This window comes from Pyricularia oryzae, chromosome 4 (genome assembly GCF_000002495.2).
Source record: "Pyricularia oryzae 70-15 chromosome 4, whole genome shotgun sequence".
NCBI classification, from domain to species: Eukaryota; Fungi; Ascomycota; class Sordariomycetes; order Magnaporthales; family Pyriculariaceae; genus Pyricularia; species Pyricularia oryzae.
This window is the reverse complement of record NC_017851.1, coordinates 4,534,413-4,554,468: the sequence shown is the minus strand read 5'-3', so window position 1 is coordinate 4,554,468 and position 20,056 is coordinate 4,534,413. Positions and strand designations below refer to the sequence as shown.

The following is a 20,056-nucleotide window of genomic DNA, read 5'->3' as shown; positions in this document are numbered from 1 at the left end:
GTTTTTGCGCCAGTGGACGAATGGCACGCCAACACTTACGAAGCCATGACTGGGCTCCGGCCCCGGGTGCTCACCTACGTCAAAAAGGGGGCAGCCCTAAGGGCCGCACAACGACGGCTACCGCAGGGCCAAAATACGCGGGACATACTCTGGCTCGAAATTAACGGAATACTGTTTGTTAACGTATATAGGGCTCCGGGCACTGAAGCCGCGCTGGAAATGGTATGCAATACCGTGCCAAATGGACCCACGGTGCTAGGCGGCGATTTTAACGTAGCGGCTGCTGCATACCAGCCGGGCCGCGCAAACGCACGCGGAGGGGACCAACTGACGGCATGGGCGCAAACCCAGGGGATGAGTTTTACAGGAAATATCGGCGTGCCCACCCACCGCGACGGGGGTTTACTGGATATGGTCTTTTCCAACCTCCCCAGCACAATAACTGTGGTTGACAGCAGTCTTTACACAGGCTCCGACCACGAATCCCTTTATACCACGCTGCGGACGCGCGGCGCCCCCCGCCCGGAGGCGATCAACGTTTCGGTTAGGGACGACCGGTTACCAAAGTTCGCGGAGCTACTTGCTTTTGGCATGCAAGACATGCCGGACCCGGGATCCGCGGCCGATGGCTACGCATTGGACGCGTGGGTAGCTGAATTTACAACTTTATGGGAGCAAGTGACGTGGGTCGTGGGTACGCCGGCGGGAAAAAGGGACAGCTCGGCTCCCTGGTGGACCGAAAACTGCCAGCGGCTCTGGTCCGAATTCCAGCGGGTTAAACGGAGCGCTGTAAATAGGGCAGACGCCTCTGCCGAGGAAAAAGCCTATACGAAAGGGGTGCGGGCCGCGAAGCGGGAGTACTGGAGGCACCGGATCGACCAACTGCGCGACGATAAGGATTTGTGGAACATGGTGGGCTGGCTGGGAGCCGGACCACGCCTCCGGTCCCCGCCGCTGGTTATTAACGGCGAGCAAGTGAGCGAGCCTTTAGCAAAAGCGGAAGCACTGCAACGGGAGGTGCTTGGCCGATTTTCGGCGGAGGATGACCTGCAGGGAGACCCCTTGGAGGCCTGGTCGCCGGACGAGGCTAAAATCCCTTGGGACACCCAGGTTAGTGCGGAAGAGGCGGAGCGCTCCTGCATTGGGGTTACGAGCACGTCCCCGGGCATCGACGGAATAACCGTCCGGCTACTAAAAGCCGGATGGGCTTCGTTGGCCGAGCCGGTGCGCAGGCTCTACCAACGTTGCCTGGAACTCGGACATTTCCCAGCGCCTTGGAAGAAGGCCGAAGTCGCGATGCTACCGAAAACGGGGAAGAAAGACCGGAGCAGCGTTCGATCCTGGCGGCCTATAGCCCTCCTCTCCTGCATCGGAAAAGGCCTCGAGAGGCTCGTTGCACGCCGGATAGCTTGGGCCATACACGACAACGGGCTCCTTAGCTGCACCCACGGCGGTGCCCTACCCAAACGATCGGCGACGGATCTGGTTTGTGCCCTCGCCCACGATATCGAGCAGGCTCTAGCTCGCGGGGAGGAAGTCACCCTTGTCGCATGCGACGTCCAAGGCGCCTTCGACGCCCTCCTCCATAGGCGATTAATACGGAAAATGCGGAGCCTCGGGTTTAGTAAAATGCTCCTCAGGTTCGTGATTAACTTTTTAAGCGGCCGCCAGGCCCGAGTCCGGCTGGAGGGTACGACCACGGGCTTTAGGCGGCTTGGGTGCGGCACCCCGCAAGGGTCTCCCCTTTCCCCGATCCTATATATGCTATATTTGGCGTATCTCGTCAAAAACGGTACGAAGTGGCGGTTGGCATACGCAGACGACGTGCTTACATGGAAATCGTCACCCTCGTTGGAGGAAAACGTACGTTGGCTGGAAGATAAACTCCGGGATATGCACGAAATTGCGGCGGAAGAGAAGATCCATTTTGCAGCGGAAAAGACAGAGGTAATCCATATCACTAAGAAAAGGCACGGTCGCAACCCGGAAATCCGGATTAATGGTAGAACGGTTACCCCGGTCCAACTACCGGGCGGTCGACGCGGACAAAGCGCCTCCGGGGCCGAGCGCTACCCGGGCATGCGTTGGCTTGGTTTTTGGTTCAGCCGACGGCTAGACGGGCGCCGCCACGTGGCCGAAAGGGCTGCCAAAGCAATGGGGGTCGCTGCCCACCTCAAGAGCTTTGGGGCAGTAAGATACGGACCGCCTGCGGCTGCACTTCGCAAGGCAGCGGTGGCATGCGTGGGTTCCTCGGCCACCTACGCAGCCGAGGCATGGTACAACCCAGCGCACAAACAAAGAGGACTTCTCAAAGCATTGAACAAACCGCTGGTTTTAGCGGCACGGGCAATCCTCCCGGCGTATAAAACCACCCCCTCGTCCACTGTTCTCAGGGACGCAGGACTACCCTCGGCCCGCGTCGCGCTGGCCTACACCCGCCTGAAATACGGCGCCCGACTAAGGCTCGCGGACAAGGGGCACCCCCTTGTCAGCCGCCTGCGTGAAACACCTCGTGCCCGCAACTCGGGCCATTCGGCCACGACCCTGCAAACGGCTGCACAACTTCTCCCGCGGATCCGGAGACTAGAGTTGCGCGCACCTCGCAATGCCCCGGATTCTCGCACTGACCCCACCGGAGGAGTCCCGAAAGAGGAAGCGGCCCGCCGCTTTATCAAATGGCTGGACATGGTATCACCTGACGATATCGTGGTATATACGGATGGTTCGGAAAAACACGAAAACAACTGCGTCCAAATAGGGTACGGATGGGCCGCTTTTAGGGCGGGCCTGGAATTTGCCGCAGGCTCCGCATCTATTACGCCGGAAAGCCACGTTTTCGACGCCGAGGCGATTGGCGCCCTAAAAGGGCTACAGGCGGCAGCCAAGGCCCAGCCAGGCGCCCGGATCTGGATTTGTGTGGACAGCACCTCGGTTATTTGGGGTCTTAGAGGCGACGCGCCGCGTTCGTCCCAATGGGCCTTTCTGGAGTTCCATGACCTTGTCGATCTACTCCGAAAACAAGGTACCGAGGTTCGGGTCCGTTGGTGCCCTGGGCACCAGGGAATCCCGGGAAACGACCGGGCTGACGAGCTGGCCAAGGCCGGCTCCGCCGGACCGCCGGACCCAGACCCGAGGGCTCAGCAAACCACGTATAGCGGTGCCGGCACGGTCCTCAGAGCCATTCTTTCGAATATAGAGAAGGACTGGTGGCGTAAAGAACTCTGTGAACGGTCCCCCGCATATAGGGAATGGAAATTCCAATACACACCGAGAAAGGAGCCCGAGGAACTGCGTTTGCCAAGACCCTTACTGGGCCATTATTTGGCCATGAGGACCGGCCACGGCGATTTCAAGGCCTACCATGACCGTTTCAACCACCAGGATGCAAACACCTCGTGTGCCTGGTGCTGGAAGCGGACCTCCCCTGAGCACCCGGTGCACTGCCGCTATTCGCGGGCGGTGTGGAGAAACTGGCCGTGGCCTAATAACGACCGGCCGGCCGGGCCGCCAAATCGCGCCCAACGCTGGAAATTCTTCCAGACAAGCTTCGGGCAACCGAAAAGCTTTGAGGCGTTTTCGATAGCCACCAACTACTTCAGCGCCCGCCCCAGAGCGGCCCGCCAGCGCCCCGCGCGCCACGAACGCACTTTACGCCTAGGGACACCGATCGTAAACGACTCGAACTCTGACGAGGAATAGACTTACTGCCTTTTCACCCACACTTCACGGTACAAGCCGTCAGACGAACCCTCCGTGCACCTTAGGCACGGGGTCGCGTCAGTGAACTAACCCCCTAAGCAGGACCGGGCCCGAACCCGGTCAGGCACGATCCGCCTCTGCCCTCCTTGTTTTCCCCCTGTGTAAATAAAGAAGATAGAACGCGCGCCGAGATACCCCTCGGGAGGTTGCTAACGGCCGGCTAACAAGCCGGGCCGAGCCCGGCGTTAACTAATACTACTACTACTACTACTACTACTGGACTGAGTGCCAAACTTATTTTTTGGCACAGTTCCGCTCCCTGGCTGCTTTCGAGAGCCTCGGGGCTCGGGATGGGGGGCTCGTCAATAGCCCTAGAATCTGCCGCACCTTTTTCTTGTCCCAGCTTTCAACCTCCAACTGGAAGAAGCTCCCCATTGAGTGGAAGCCTGCACTTATCCAGTTTGCTTTGGCTCTACACGATCTTCAGCGTGCTCGGAGACTGCTGCGAGCATGCTCCTCCGGCAGCTCAGTAAATCTTATAAAGGAGCTGAAAAACACCGCTCATTCGAAATGGGACCCTATCGACTATCCTCAGGCTCTGCTTATGGAAGTCGAAAGTGACATCACTATCCGTTCAGTCCAATTCGACATTGCTCGAAAGATGTCAAGCCCTCCGGATAACAGAAACTCTGTCATGCAACTCAACATGGGAGAAGGCAAAAGCTCCGTCATCGTACCCCTAGTGGTTTCTCTATTTGCCGATGGGACTCAGCTGGTCCGCGTCATTGTTGCAAAGCCGCAGTCGAAGCAAATGTTGCAAATGCTTTTAGCCAAGCTGGGTGGGCTGTTGGATGTTCACGTCTTTCAGTTACCTTTCTCGCGGGCTCTGCGCCTCGATCCGGCCCAAGTCAACGACATCGCTGCGGATCTCAATCGCTGTATGCGGAAGGGTGGCATTCTCCTGGTACAGCCTGAGCAAATACTCTCGTTTAAGTTTATGGGCTTTAAGTATCTCATCAATGGACAAGAATCTATTGGTTGTACTTTCCTTGAGGGACAGCAGTTCTTTGACGAAAACTCTCGTGACATTGTGGACGAGAGCGACGAGAATTTTAGCGTCAAATTCGAGCTGGTTTACACAATGGGAACTCAGCGCCCGATTAATTACAGCCCATACCGGTGGAAACTTGTGCAAAATGTCATGGACGTTGTCAGGGATGTCGCACCTTCAGTTGCTCAGGAGGTGCCGGCGTCTCTGGAAATTCACAATCAGTTCGGCATGGGCAGCTTCCCTCGTCTTCGGATCCTCAAGGCCAATGGCAAGCAGGCGCTAGTTCAGGAAGTAGCATTTCGGATCTGTGCAACAGGCCTTTTTGGACTGCCGATCGCTCGGCAGAATGAGAAGTCACGGGCGGCTTTGCTGACATAACGTTGAGCTCCACATCTCCGACCCCCCTAAAGTCCGGCCCCTAAAAATATCTACTCAGCCACGTCAACCCTTTGTTTTATTTTATAAATATCTAGACGAATTTTTCACTTTAGAACTTGATTTTTGAAGATTCTTGCTCCAAACTTTCCAATGAAACAGTACACTGAAAATCAGCTTCTTGCTGCCATTTCTGACATAAGAAATGGCAAATCAGTTCACAAAACCTCGCAAAAATGGGGTATTCCTCGGAGTACCCTTCACGATCGTTTAAAGGGGGCCCAGTCAATTCAACAAGCGAAAAGATTTTGTCAAAGGCTTTCACAGGAGCAGGAAACCTATTTGGCAGATTGGGTACTTGCGCAGGCCGCGTTAGGCCTTCCGCCAACGCATCAAGAACTACGCTATTTTGCGGAACGAATTCTTCAGGCCGCCGGAGAAAGAAAAAGCCTTGGGAAACATTGGGTTAGCCGTTTTATAGCCCGATATCCAATTTTGAAAACCCAAAGACCCCGGCGAATAGAAAATGCCCGGGTTAATGGGGCTACAACCGAGGTAATTAAATCTTGGTGGTCCTATTTGAAAAATCCCGTTGTCGATACTATAAAACCGGCCAACCGTTGGAATATGGACGAAACAGGTATAATGGAAGGCAAAGGATCTAATGGCCTGGTGTTAGGGCGTAATAAAATCCGGCCATTACAGCGAAAAGAGCCTGGAACGCGGGGTTGGACGAGCATAATCGAATGTGTATCAGCTACGGGGGCTGTTATACCTCCCCTCGTTATATTTAAGGGGAAAAACGTACAGCAACAATGGTTTCCAGCTGATTTAAGTCCTTTCGATACCTGGCAATTTCATGCAACCGAAAACGGGTGGACAAATAATGAAACAGGTATCGAATGGTTAAAAAAGGTGTTTATTCCGTATACCCAACCTTTAACCCCTGAAAAGCGGTTATTAGTTCTGGATGGCCATGGATCACATATAACGGACGAATTTATGCTTCTTTGCTTGCAAAACAATATTCAACTCCTATATTTACCCCCTCATTCGTCACACGTTCTTCAACCGTTGGATTTATCGGTTTTTGGGCCGTTAAAGGAAGCTTATCGACGTCACCTGGGATTTGTAAACCAGTTTTGCTGTTCAACGGTTGTTGGGAAACGAAACTTTCTACTTTGCTATCGAAAAGCCAGATCAAAAGCATTTATAGCAAAAACCATTCAATCTGGTTGGCGTACGACGGGGTTATGGCCGGTGAACTTGGCAAAACCACTTTTAAACCCTTTTTTATTAGAAAATAGCAACGCCAACGTCGAAAAAGGTAAAAATAACGGCTTCCAAAGGGATAAAACACCGGAAAGCCCAACCCAAAAAATTAACGACCAGTCTTTACTTATTTGGAAAACCCCTAAAACGACCCGAGATATTCGACTTCAACTACAGGAAATTTCCCGGTCCGAAAAAAGTAACGCCACTTCACGGCTTTTGTTTGCAAAAGTCCAAAAAAGCTTCGAAACCAAGGATATCTTATTGGCTGAAGCTCAGCAAAAAATCAGTTTGTTAAACGCAAAATTGGAGGCGGTACGGCCGGTCAAAAGGAAAAGGGTAATTCCGGATCCCAACGAGCTTTTGGTCAGCAAAAAAAACGTTTATGAAGCACAGGAAAATAATAGGGACTGTTTAGAAGCTTTGAACGATGGAGAAGAGGTTAGCGAACCGGGAGAGCCTGACAATGATTGTATTATTGTGCGTTGATAGTTTTACATTTAAATCGGTTTATAAAAGGGGTATTTCGTCGTTACATTTTTCAAGGGGGCCGGACTTTAGGGGGGTCGGAGATGTGGAGCCCAACGTTACAATTTGGCTCTTGAGAGGTCGAAAAGCTCAGCTGAAGCTGGCGCATCCAAAAAAAAAGAAAAAAAAGGCCCAGCATTTGGTGGCAGTGAAAAATATAGTTGCTATCGAACTTAGTTTTAACTAATTTAGTTGCAACTATTTCACACTGTTATTCTCAACCTAATGAAAAAGCTATGCGAGATTTATCTTGCAGTTTTCCAGCCTGTCTTGCTGTGGGTCTTTCTGCTGCAAGCAACTGTTCAAATCCAGGTGTTGCCAACAAGTAAGAAACTGTGATACCCGCGAAGCTGAAGTTTTGACAATAAAACCGCTGTTCTTCAATTTCATTAATTTTACACTTATACCGACCCGAGGGCAGCAATTCACTGCACAGTTGTAACATACAAGTTTGACATTCTCGTGGCCAGCAGACGAGGAACAGGGTAGTCAGTAGTCGCTAGTAAATAAAACAGCTTGATTAACCAAGGAGGGCGGGTGAAATAATAGATTCTTTTACAGTATTTATACTCAGGAATGCACGAGTGTTTCCCTAGTAATCCCAACTTGGCTCAACTATTGGTTGACGGCTTCACATGCAGCAAAAGCACTTTCATACTTGTGTCTTTTCGAATGATATAAATTGGAATGGCAATCATTTGTCATCTTCGGCAGCTGCCATTCAAACCTAGCGTGAGTTGAAAGAGATCGGTAGCGCCAACACGTAAAACCCTGTCGGCCTTTGCCGGTGCTCGACTAGGCCAGCGGCGGGTTGGTAAGACAGCGGCTTCGAGGTCCAGAGCTGTTCCATAGCGGGCGATGGTGCCAAGAGAGTGGCGGATGATGGTTGTAGATTTGTTCCCGCTGATTGACTTGGTTTAGAGGTTTCAAACTAGTCTAGTGCCAATTTGGTTCTTTATTACACCTGGAATAAGTAACGTGTCATAAAAGCTCCGCCCGAAACTAGTTTGGTTTCCTCTACTTCCAAGAGCTTGTCATTTCTGGCTAATTTACGGTCAAAACTGACGTCAGCTATATCTGTGCAGTTGACACTCTCGGCTTTACATTTGCAGGGGTCAGGGAACATTTTGGAAGGCACTTGAAAGAGAAACACTAACGAGGAATTGGTAACCTCAAAACACTATCCCTTGAGGCTGCCATTTTTGGGTGGAAAAAGATAACAGCTCAAGTCGAGATCCAAAATCTACCAAGAACGCAGCTTATACCAGGTTGCACAACAACTAACGAATCGTGGCTTGACTTGCAGTGTATTTTACTTTACCTTTCACTCAAAAGCCTGCCAGCTGACAATAACCGGCTATCCAGCATCGACCTGGAACCCAACCGCTTTGTACAAGGCGGGACTGAGATCATAGACAGCCGAGACAAGAGAGATGCTCGTTTTATGATAACTTGATAAGGGATAAATGGAAATCTATAATACCAGCCCAACACAAGTTAATCGTAGTGATAGATAGATAGGTTGGACCTTATGGAGAGAAACAAATAAAAAATAAGGAATAACCCTGCTTGACTGATAGGTGTGCAGGATAGAATTCGTTAGTGTTACCTTTCGTTGAAGAAAAATACTATATTTCATAATTAGACCCTCGGTGCTAGTTGGACTTTCGTATTTCGTTCTCACGTGTTACTGGAGCAGCGGAACATATTTAGCATTGGTGTCAGAAGTGCATCACGTCCAGTACGCAGCGGATCTTCTCCGGGAGCAGGGCAGATGTAATTTTGCCAAAGGTAAAATCACCTCTACAAGAGAAAGCGCTCCTCTGCACCTCGAAATAAACGTATATTTTCCACGCATACCCTATACCCTTTGGCTATATAGGGGATAGTCAGAGTCTTGTCCCGGATTTGCCTCCTCGTCGTTCAAAAACTTCAAAAGGCGATAAAATCCAGCACCCAAGGCCGAGCCCAGAAATGGTCCAACCCAGTAAATCCAATGATGCTCGGGAAACTCGAGGCCAGCGTGTTACGATCAAGGTATCGTGGTAACCTGTTCTTATGGTAAAGTACAGTGGGTTAAAGCAACTGAACGATTGACTGGGTAACTGTAGTTTTCAATAACTGGGGGTAAAGTTATAACGTGGTTCATCAGGACCCCGGACATATCAGGACCCCGGACACTTTTCCTGCACAATACTACTTCCAATTTCAATTGCAACGCCAGCGTTGTTCAATTTACCTCAATGCAATCGGATATATGTACATCAGACATTTCTGCATCCTCCTGACAGGTGCGTGCATTATGTCCAGGTTTACCGCAGTTGCCGCAACGTCGTTTAGTCGCCGGCTGCGCACTACTCCCCTCCCCATTTTCATCTTTCTTTTCGTATATTAGACCATCGGCACCATTTGATTGAAGCAAATTCTGACCCTCTTGTATGGTAAATGACCCTCCTTCGCGGATACGTGTTTTTTGAGCCCTGCGCCGCTTGCTAAGCGCTTCGTTGGCCTTCCGAAGGCTGTGGTTCTCCGCTTCCAAAAGTGTGGTTCGATGAGCAATCGACTCCAACCCTTTTGCTAGCTGCTTTACAGCATTAAAAATAGGCGTTGGCGAGCTTCCCTGATGACAGTTGATTCGACTTTTAACAAGGGTAGATTGATTAACGGCTTCTGTCGGGTTGTGCGGTGTTTGAGAGACCCAGGTTTCGGTGCTGGAAAAATCAAGCTCTTTAGGTGACGGCGTCCGTAGCCTAACATCCAGCTTAGATATGACCATTTCCGGGCTATGGGGGATAATTCCCGCCCCTCGAAAACCCCCGGCCATATTTTCTTTTGTCATTGACTTTTTGTAAGCCGCTGCAAAAGCCAAAAAGAAGTCGACTTTGCTGATGTTAGTGATGTGGGCCCGGATAAAGTCGTTAATTTTTTGACCGTACGCCCGCTTAAGGACGTTAAACACTCCGACATCAAGTGGCTGGGTTAAATGAGATGAATGAGCAGGCAGGTAAAGTGGAATAATATTGTGATCTTTGCAATAGCCCTCGAATTCAGGGGATCGATGACTGCCGTGCCCATCGAGCACTAACATCCGATATACGCCTTTTGTCCGCGATTTTGTATGGTTGTCGAAATGCTGAACCCAGTCGAGGCCAGTCTCGTTGTCGGTCCATCCATTAACGGTGGGTTTGAGGCGCCACGTGTCCGGAAGACCGCCTTCTGTATACCAATTGGACAAATGGTAAAAGCCTTTGACGATGATATACGGGGGTATATCGTAACCGTCGCCACTGATGCAACAAATTGCAGTCGCCCATTCTCGATTGCCAGGCTGTACTTTTTTCCTTCTTCCGCGTCTTTCGGACCCAGTTACGACCATTCCAGCGCAAATCTGGCCCATCATAAAGCCGGTTTCGTCGAAGTTGTACATGTCGCAGTCTTGGATGCCATATTTGGCCCTCATATTGGCCACCAATTGAAACCACGCGTTTAACGCGTCAGGATCTTCGCAAAGAGCTCTTTGGAAATCGTAAGCGCGAGAAAAACGCGTTTTTAATTCTGTGCGTCGTTGTACGAAGCGATAAGCCCATTGCTTGCCGACCGGTCGCGCGTCCCGCGCAGCGAGAAGATGATCGGCCATTGCGGCCACATCAGCGATCTGGGCTGGAAACCCTCGGGAATCCAGGTCCAGTATATACTGGACAATTACTTCCTCTTCCCTTTCCGTTAGCTTTTGGTTGCCTGGCCGACGATTGGCCAAAGAAGCGATGCCGTTTATTCTGTCGTGTAGTGTCGATTTTGGGACATTATATATTAATGCAACCTTTCGTATGCTTTTCTTTTTGCTTGATCGGAGCTCATTTAGAGCAAGAATGATTCGCGCTTCGCAATTTGATGATTCCATTACTGTTGGGGGAAAGAACACGTGTGGAAAATAAAGGATGAAACTGGGTTGAAAAATGTCCGGGGTCCTGATATGTCCGGGGTCCTGATGAACCACGTTATATATATATTTTGCTAATTGGTTCTTGTTCGCACTTTGGAACCGCTCCACACTGTACACACCATGGAACATAATATAATCTTGGATGACCTGGAATCGAAATTTGCAGCTCTAAATATATCCAATATTTCTATAAAAAAAGCCACTGTACCCCCACTCGGTCTTGTTACCCCAGCTTCGATTTCGGCTTTTTTCGACTGCTGTACGGCCGTTGCAGAAAGCTGGACAACGTTGTTAAAACACACATCGTTACCAGAAACTATCTCCAGTTCAGATCCCCACATACCAGCTGCTTTTATGGCAGTGGACCATGCTATCAACGGTGGCTCATGTTTACTTTCGAGACTTGCCTGGGTAGAGCTTTTTCGGCTCATAAAGTCGGTCGAAGGCATAGTGAAAAACGAACGACGTCTGGACCTTGTTGAGCGGACCCCGGGATACGGGAACGCGAGTATCGTCGCTGACATGTACATGCGCTTTCACTGCTGCTCTAGAAGGGTGGCTCACGAGCATAAACGAAAGGCCAAACGTTGGACACAGTTGGCCGGCCCGTCACCACTATTATTGTTGGCGCTTTCCACAGCTGCGAACTCGATAGTGTAAGTACCGTTCGATCTCTATGTAACATGCTACTGACTAAGACAGAAGCGACTTCAATCGTATAAGTTAGGCCGGCCTAGACTTAATTGCGGCGGAAACTCTAAGGAGCTGCCCCAACGAGGTTCTGTTATTTTCCAACCGTATATTTTCCCTTTTGGATTTCCCAGCCCAGTCAGGTGGGCCGAACTCTGAATGTATTAACCATGTAAGAAATCTGCTGGAAAAAGCGACAAATTTTCAGTCTGTCGTTTATTTGAATGTTTGCGCCCCTGCCGAGTCGTAGTCTCCATGCAAACAAGTTGCCAGGCAAATACCTCGCTTTGACTAAGTCAGTTTTGTTGCGCCCGCAACAAAGCTGACTAAACTTAATCGCGAACCGTTTCAGCAAACCGATTAATGGTATGGTGGTAGACGTCAATTTACAGCAAGAGTACATAAGCGCCTTACAACTACCTAAACAACTACCCGCGTTTGAGGAACAACCGTGTTTTGGAACCCAAAGCACCGTGCTGGCATCGGCTTGGTAGTTCCACAGTTTGGATGCTATGCCTTCAGACGAGTTGAGCACATTAACAATCATGTCAAGAATAGCTGTGGTCATGCGATTTTCGAAATCGCTGCCGCTCTTTTTCCGAACTAAATATGACGACCTGGACGAGTGGACAAGGAAGGCGAATGAGCTGCTGGGTTGTGCTATGAGGCGCAATCTGGCGCGGAATCTTGACGATTTCTTTTATTATCGGAATGGTGACAGAATGGATTACAATTTACCCTTTATTATATACCATAAGCACATACGGCATAGCTCTATATATGGCGTTGCTTATGGCGTTGCTTATGGCGTTGCTTATGGCGTTGCTTATGGCGTTGTGGATGGTGTTGCGGGTGGAGTTGCGGCTGGCTATAGCGCTGAGTGGGTTTATAAATTGTGCATAATCGTAGTACAATGTTGCAAATAGTGGCAACGCAAAGTTTGTATATTCCACGTGGCATAGTGGCACAATGGCACAGTGGTTTAGAGTGGAGTATAATAGAAACGACGATACCGAATTGTGGCGCGCGTCAATTCCACACAACGTATACTTGACAATTTGTACATTTATTTATTACGCGGCGTGTTTTTGGGGCTGTAACGCCGAATTATATTCAAGGAATAGTCTACATCGACTAAATAATACCAACACAACTATCTGAGATACCAAAATCAAAATGAGAATAGGTTGCCTCCAGTTTAGCCCTCAAATGGCTGCAGTCGACGACAATTTGAACCGCGCCGATGCTGTGCTTAATCGGGCCAACCCGGACGACCTTGAAGATTTGGATATCCTGGTGTTGCCCGCAATGGCTTTTACCGGTAATAACACCACCACCACCACCACCCATACCACCAACTGATCTGACTAACATCGAGCTTTTACTCATTATATTTCCAGGCCAAAACTTTCTTTCGTTGCGGGACATATCGCCATTCCTCGAACCGGTCGGTTCAGGAATCAGTGCCCTCTGGGCTCGCACAACAGCACTCAAATACAATTGCAAAGTAGCAATCGGCTACCCCGAAAAGGCGGATTCCTCATCCAGCTTCCTCCTCCAGGGCGCATTCTTCAACTCGTTATTAATGGTCAACGAAAACGGCGAAACCCTGGCAAACTATAGAAAGCAGCATTTGGATTATGCCGATAAAGGGTGGGCATTCGAAGGGGCCGGAGGGTTTTTCCACGACGTAATCGACGGGCTGGGGCGAGTTACCATGGGAGTGTGCACAGATATCGACCCTTCCGAAACACCATGGCACCAGTTCGAATTTGCTTTTGATGTTCTGGATTCTGAAGCAAATGTCGTTATTGTTTCCATGGCCTGGAGTGCCAGCGCTCTCGACAACCCCGCCTCTTTCCATAGCAAGCCGGACGAGCCCCACATTGCCACGCTGGAGCACTGGGTCAAGCGCATGGAGCCTCTCATCCGTGCCGATCGCGAAGACGAGATCATCTTCGTTTTCGCGAACCGTTGTGGCAGCGAAGGCGACGTTTTATACACCGGATCTTCAGCCGTCATCGGGATTTGCAACGGAGAGGTCAGGGTTTACGGCGTGCTCGGTCGAGGGACCAAGCAGCTGCTCGTTGTCGATACCGATGAGGAGCCCTCAGCTAGGCTCGTTAGGCGGTCCGGCAAAAGAGCTGCCGACGATAGCTGCAATGTTGTCGGCGATGATTTGCTCGGGCCTGCACGCACTGTTGAGGGGCTCGCTGTCCCTCACAGTTCCCAAAACATATGTCCGAGAAGCGAAATTGATACCCGCGAATTAGCGTCAATTCATATGCCGGAAAGCACAGCTGACATTTCTACGAATGCCGCCACGAACATTCGCCCAAAATCGCCCAAAAAGACCAGGCATTTGGCTTGTGCACAGACCCAAATGCCTATTCCCAACCGACCGTATCGCTTTAATTTTGCAATGCGAAAACCAGCCACCGTTTGTTTTTATGTATTGCCAAACGACGCAACAGAGCTACTGTTAGACATTCTACAACGGGTCGACCAACCGATACCTGTGCGATTAATAGATCACCTGCCTGATGAAGATCTCTTTTTGGGGGGGGCTTTCTTCCAAGGCGGGTGAATGGTGTTTCGGATCAAGTTTTTGGGAGAAAATACAAATAAGCCGCATGCAAAGTGAGACGGAAATAATTATCAAGCTCGTTGCAATGTCCAAAAGCACAAGCGACGTAAAATACCAATGAGCACTGCTAAGGGGGAATTATTCTAAATCGCGAAAATTGTAGCGTTGAATTAATAAAGTCAAATTGTCACGCACAAACTACGTAAAACTCTCGGATGTCCAAACGTTTAAAAAAATATATATATAACCTCCATTTCAGGGAAACACGCTTGTGCAAACCATTACCACGCTTGTAACTGTCGAAATCACAGTTGCGGCGACGGATGGCCTCGCACTAGATGATGCGGCTTCGATAAGTGAAGAGCCGTTTGCGCTGGAGGCTGCAGCGCCAGATGGCAATGCGGGAAGACGTTCGGCAGATGACAAGCCATTTGCATCGCTTGATGCTGATGTGAAAGAGCTGTTTGACAGGGGGTTGGCTTTTGGGAATTCCGTATGGGGAGCAGTGGGCGGAAGTGTGGAAGGCGTGGAAGATGTGGCGTCTGTGGTCGACGTATCGGCCGCCGTCGTGTTTAAACTACCCAACCCGGGCCTAGGTGGTGTAGAAAGTCTTGGTCCATCTACCGAGGGCACTGGCACATTTAAGCAAGTAACATTCCCTTCTTGCGGGCCGGACGGGAAAAGGTTGCCAGACCCTCCAGAAATAACAATACGGCGACAGGTTGGTAAATAACCCGGGCAATGCCTGTGGCGAACAGTTAGACTTTTGGTCGAGGGTGGCTAAGAAGAAAAAGAAGAGAAGGAAAAGGGCCAATTTTTGTTACCATATTACAAAAGCGCCGCCGTTTGGCGCGCCCAAAGGAATAAGAAACCGGCCAAGGCTGGAGCCCTCGCAACGGGAAGTGTTGAAAAAATACACGAACTGCTGCAATACTTTAGGCTCTTCGGGAACAACTACAGCAGTACATTCGTTTATACGCGCGCCAATAACCTCTGTTATCAACGACTTGCCAGCATCGAACTGTGCCGGCCTACCCAAACGACAAGCTCGGGTTGGTGGCGGCTGGCCAAAAACGAACGTTGTCGAAGCAAGTAAACTGAGAATAATAAAGCTTTTCATTTTGGACGCTGCTGGTGGATTCTGGTCAAAAGTGAGGACAGCTCGTCTGGTTTTAAAACTTTTAGAACATTGTTCCAGCCCGGAACGAGGATCCGTAAACAAAAAACCTGGACCAGGGCCGAAAATCAGAAGGCCTCAAATTCGAATCCAGGAATCTAATCCGGGATTCCGCTGCCGCAAGTTCTACAACTGGACCAAAAAAAAGAAGAAAAAAAAACCTTGGAACTTGTCACCGCATCCTTTTTTCTTTTCTTTTCTTTTTTCCCTTTCTTCTTTTTCTCTTTTTCTTTTTGTTGGTAAAATGCTTCAAATGCTCCCAGCTGAAATTCTCACACAAATAGCATTCCAATTGCCATCGCGCAATGATGTTCGCCGCTTCCGCCTAGTGAATTCTGCATTTGCAGCGGCCTCTTTTCCGGCGCTTTTCCGCTCCATACAAGTCATCAACACCATGGAATGCTTTGAAAAACTCCAAAACCTGGCGAAATCCCCAAGCGGTTCCCTAGGTGCGGTCAAACATATAACGCTATAACGTTGGGCTCCACATCTCCGACCCCCCTAAAGTCCGGCCCCCTTGAAAAATGTAACGACGAAATACCCCTTTTATAAACCGATTTAAATGTAAAACTATCAACGCACAATAATACAATCATTGTCAGGCTCTCCCGGTTCGCTAACCTCTTCTCCATCGTTCAAAGCTTCTAAACAGTCCCTATTATTTTCCTGTGCTTCATAAACGTTTTTTTTGCTGACCAAAAGCTCGTTGGGATCCGGAATCACCCTTTTCCTTTTGACCGGCCGTACCGCCTCCAATTTTGCTTTTAACAAACTGATTTTTTGCTGAGCTTCAGCCAATAAGATATCCTTGGTTTCGAAGCTTTTTTGGACTTTTGCAAACAAAAGCCGTGAAGTGGCGTTACTTTTTTCGGACCGGGAAATTTCCTGTAGTTGAAGTCGAATATCTCGGGTCGTTTTAGGGGTTTTCCAAATAAGTAAAGACTGGTCGTTAATTTTTTGGGTTGGATTTTCCGGTGTTTTATCCCTTTGGAAGCCGTTATTTTTACCTTTTTCGACGTTGGCGTTGCTATTTTCTAATAAAAAAGGGTTTAAAAGTGGTTTTGCCAAGTTCACCGGCCATAACCCCGTCGTACGCCAACCAGATTGAATGGTTTTTGCTATAAATGCTTTTGATCTGGCTTTTCGATAGCAAAGTAGAAAGTTTCGTTTCCCAACAACCGTTGAACAGCAAAACTGGTTTACAAATCCCAGGTGACGTCGATAAGCTTCCTTTAACGGCCCAAAAACCGATAAATCCAACGGTTGAAGAACGTGTGACGAATGAGGGGGTAAATATAGGAGTTGAATATTGTTTTGCAAGCAAAGAAGCATAAATTCGTCCGTTATATGTGATCCATGGCCATCCAGAACTAATAACCGCTTTTCAGGGGTTAAAGGTTGGGTATACGGAATAAACACCTTTTTTAACCATTCGATACCTGTTTCATTATTTGTCCACCCGTTTTCGGTTGCATGAAATTGCCAGGTATCGAAAGGACTTAAATCAGCTGGAAACCATTGTTGCTGTACGTTTTTCCCCTTAAATATAACGAGGGGAGGTATAACAGCCCCCGTAGCTGATACACATTCGATTATGCTCGTCCAACCCCGCGTTCCAGGCTCTTTTCGCTGTAATGGCCGGATTTTATTACGCCCTAACACCAGGCCATTAGATCCTTTGCCTTCCATTATACCTGTTTCGTCCATATTCCAACGGTTGGCCGGTTTTATAGTATCGACAACGGGATTTTTCAAATAGGACCACCAAGATTTAATTACCTCGGTTGTAGCCCCATTAACCCGGGCATTTTCTATTCGCCGGGGTCTTTGGGTTTTCAAAATTGGATATCGGGCTATAAAACGGCTAACCCAATGTTTCCCAAGGCTTTTTCTTTCTCCGGCGGCCTGAAGAATTCGTTCCGCAAAATAGCGTAGTTCTTGATGCGTTGGCGGAAGGCCTAACGCGGCCTGCGCAAGTACCCAATCTGCCAAATAGGTTTCCTGCTCCTGTGAAAGCCTTTGACAAAATCTTTTCGCTTGTTGAATTGACTGGGCCCCCTTTAAACGATCGTGAAGGGTACTCCGAGGAATACCCCATTTTTGCGAGGTTTTGTGAACTGATTTGCCATTTCTTATGTCAGAAATGGCAGCAAGAAGCTGATTTTCAGTGTACTGTTTCATTGGAAGGTTTGGAGCAAGAATCTTCAAAAATCAAGTTCTAAAGTGAAAAATTCGTCTAGATATTTATAAAATAAAACAAAGGGTTGACGTGGCTGAGTAGATATTTTTAGGGGCCGGACTTTAGGGGGGTCGGAGATGTGGAGCTCAACGTTATGTCAGCAAAGCCGCCCGTGACTTCTCATTCTGCCGAGCGATCGGCAGTCCAAAAAGGCCTGTTGCACAGATCCGAGATGCTACTTCCTGAACTAGCGCCTGCTTGCCATTGGCCTTGAGGATCCGAAGACGAGGGAAGCTGCCCATGCCGAACTGATTGTGAATTTCCAGAGACGCCGGCACCTCCTGAGCAACTGAAGGTGCGACATCCCTGACAACGTCCATGACATTTTGCACAAGTTTCCACCGGTATGGGCTGTAATCAATCGGGCGCTGAGTTCCCATTGTGTAAACCAGCTCGAATTTGACGCTAAAATTCTCGTCGCTCTCGTCCACAATGTCACGAGAGTTTTCGTCAAAGAACTGCTGTCCCTCAAGGAAAGTACAACCAATAGATTCTTGTCCATTGATGAGACACTTAAGGCCCATAAGTTTAAACGAGAGTATTTGCTCAGGCTGTACCAGGAGAATGCCACCCTTCCGCATACAGCGATTGAGATCCGCAGCGATGTCGTTGACTTGGGCCGGATCGAGGCGCAGAGCCCGCGAGAAAGGTAACTGAAAGACGTGAACATCCAACAGCCCACCCAGCTTGGCTAAAAGCATCTGCAACATTTGCTTCGACTGCGGCTTTGCAACAATAACGCGGACCAGCTAAGTCCCATCGGCAAATAGAGAAGCCACTAGGGGTACGATGACGGAGCTTTTGCCTTCTCCCATATTGAGTTGCATGACAGAGTTTCTGTTATCCGGAGGGCTTGACATCTTTCGAGCAATGTCGAATTGGACTGAACGGATAGTGATGTCACTTTCGACTTCCATAAGCAGAGCCTGAGGATAGTCGATAGGGTCCCATTTCGAATGAGCGGTGTTTTTCAGCTCCTTTATAAGATTCACTGAGCTGCCGGAGGAGCATGCTCGCAGCAGTCTCCGAGCACGCTGAAGATCGTGTAGAGCCAAAGCAAACTGGATAAGTGCAGGCTTCCACTCAATGGGGAGCTTCTTCCAGTTGGAGGTTGAAAGCTGGGACAAGAAAAAGGTGCGGCAGATTCTAGGGCTATTGACGAGCCCCCCATCCCGAGCCCCGAGGCTCTCGAAAGCAGCCAGGGAGCGGAACTGTGCCAAAAAATAAGTTTGGCACTCAGTCCAGTACTTCAGTAGCAACTCTGTTTGCGGAGATGTCGCAAGCCCATTTTCTGTGCCATCCTTCCGGTCCATATTAAGATCGCGAAGAGCGCGAAAGCTGAGTTCAAGGTCCCTGCAGTACTTCCGCTCAAAGTCTGTGCATGTGCCGACTCTAAGGCCTCTCAAAAATGATCGAATGCAAGACGACGGTGACTGTTCGTCACTGTCGTCACAAGCTCGGCCCAGGTTGAGGCAAAGTTGAGGACGGTCCTCAGGCCTAATTATCGGCGGCTGGTTCTGAGCAAAGAGGTCCGCAGTGGTAGCGAACCCCTTGTTGCTGGCGACTAGCGTATAGGCTGGTAGTTTTGGAAGCGGGGGCAACTGGCCCATCGACGAGTCGATTGATTGGCGAGATACGGCCTCAGCAAGTTTCGTCAGGTATTTGTAGAATAAGTGATTTTGATACCAAATCTTCCACCTCGACCGCACTGCTGTCATTGTCTCATCGACGTCCACATACGCCCTCAAACCGGCGCAATCGCTCTCTGTTGGCTTTTTCGGCCTTTCACAAGGCCACTGAGACTCCAGGTAGGAGATAAACGCCTTGACTTTAAAGTCAAAGTTGCGCTTGTACGTGGTATGTCGACGCGTACTTGCATCCCACTCTTCCTCATGGGGAAAGATGGAGAGTTTGGCCTCCGCCGAATTACGATAACCATACCCACCGCTCTCTACGTCGCTGGTGATGAGATGTTTGACAAAAGAGTAACCTATGGACAGATTGTACTGATTTGTTTTGGCTGGTGGCGCAACAGAAGCAATATCCGGAATTGAAGCAATGGCAAAAAGAACCTCGATCATGGAGCGTGTGTCGTAATCAGTGGCAAATGCCAGGGCTGAGAACCACGACGCGAGTTGAAATACCCCAAACTCGGAGCGCTTCTTTCTGAAAGCACAATGAATCGCCAGCCAGTGTCGCGCGATCAGTTGCTTGTAATTATCGAGCCATACTGCGTCCCAGGATAGGCAGGCCGGTAGCTCAACCTTGGGCCCGTAAATGTTGCTTGCCTCGTGAAAAAGGACCACATATTAAAGGCTTTGATGTTTGAATACCAGCCCGTCAAAAGCGGTTTGGCTATGAAAATTGCCTGCGAAACTGTCATAGTCGCATCGGAGCGGGCCTCCTCTCGCAAGCGGTCCCTGCTCTCGTAAACTCTGTCGCGTAGTGTTATAAACTCCTCGGCTAAAGCCGGGCACTCGTGACCAGGAGCAGTT

The 20,056-nt window shown here is 49.5% G+C and overlaps 4 protein-coding genes across 4 annotated transcripts; 3 read left to right on the top strand and 1 right to left on the bottom strand.

Annotated features, from left to right (window-relative positions):
• Nucleotides 1–4,393: 4,393 nt before the first annotated feature.
• On the top strand, nucleotides 4,394–5,128 carry MGG_17217 (uncharacterized protein; the record flags this gene model as incomplete). The annotated part of the gene is made up of 1 exon (XM_003717334.1): nucleotides 4,394–5,128. One exon carries the CDS (start codon nucleotides 4,394–4,396, stop codon nucleotides 5,126–5,128), a length of 735 nt encoding a protein of 244 aa, XP_003717382.1.
• A 5,860-nt stretch (nucleotides 5,129–10,988) lies between these two features.
• Nucleotides 10,989–11,528, top strand: MGG_17216 (uncharacterized protein; the record flags this gene model as incomplete). The annotated part of the gene is made up of 1 exon (XM_003717333.1): nucleotides 10,989–11,528. One exon carries the CDS (start codon nucleotides 10,989–10,991, stop codon nucleotides 11,526–11,528), a length of 540 nt encoding a protein of 179 aa, XP_003717381.1.
• A 1,206-nt stretch (nucleotides 11,529–12,734) lies between these two features.
• Nucleotides 12,735–15,135, top strand: MGG_17215 (uncharacterized protein; the record flags this gene model as incomplete). The annotated part of the gene is made up of 4 exons (XM_003717332.1): nucleotides 12,735–12,879; nucleotides 12,959–13,998; nucleotides 14,405–14,794; nucleotides 15,085–15,135. 4 exons carry the CDS (start codon nucleotides 12,735–12,737, stop codon nucleotides 15,133–15,135), a joined length of 1,626 nt encoding a protein of 541 aa, XP_003717380.1.
• A 2,518-nt stretch (nucleotides 15,136–17,653) lies between these two features.
• Nucleotides 17,654–19,869, bottom strand: MGG_17214 (uncharacterized protein; the record flags this gene model as incomplete). The annotated part of the gene is made up of 3 exons (XM_003717331.1): nucleotides 17,654–18,214; nucleotides 18,350–19,727; nucleotides 19,793–19,869. 3 exons carry the CDS (start codon nucleotides 19,867–19,869, stop codon nucleotides 17,654–17,656), a joined length of 2,016 nt encoding a protein of 671 aa, XP_003717379.1.
• Between the last annotated feature and the right edge of the window lie 187 nt (nucleotides 19,870–20,056).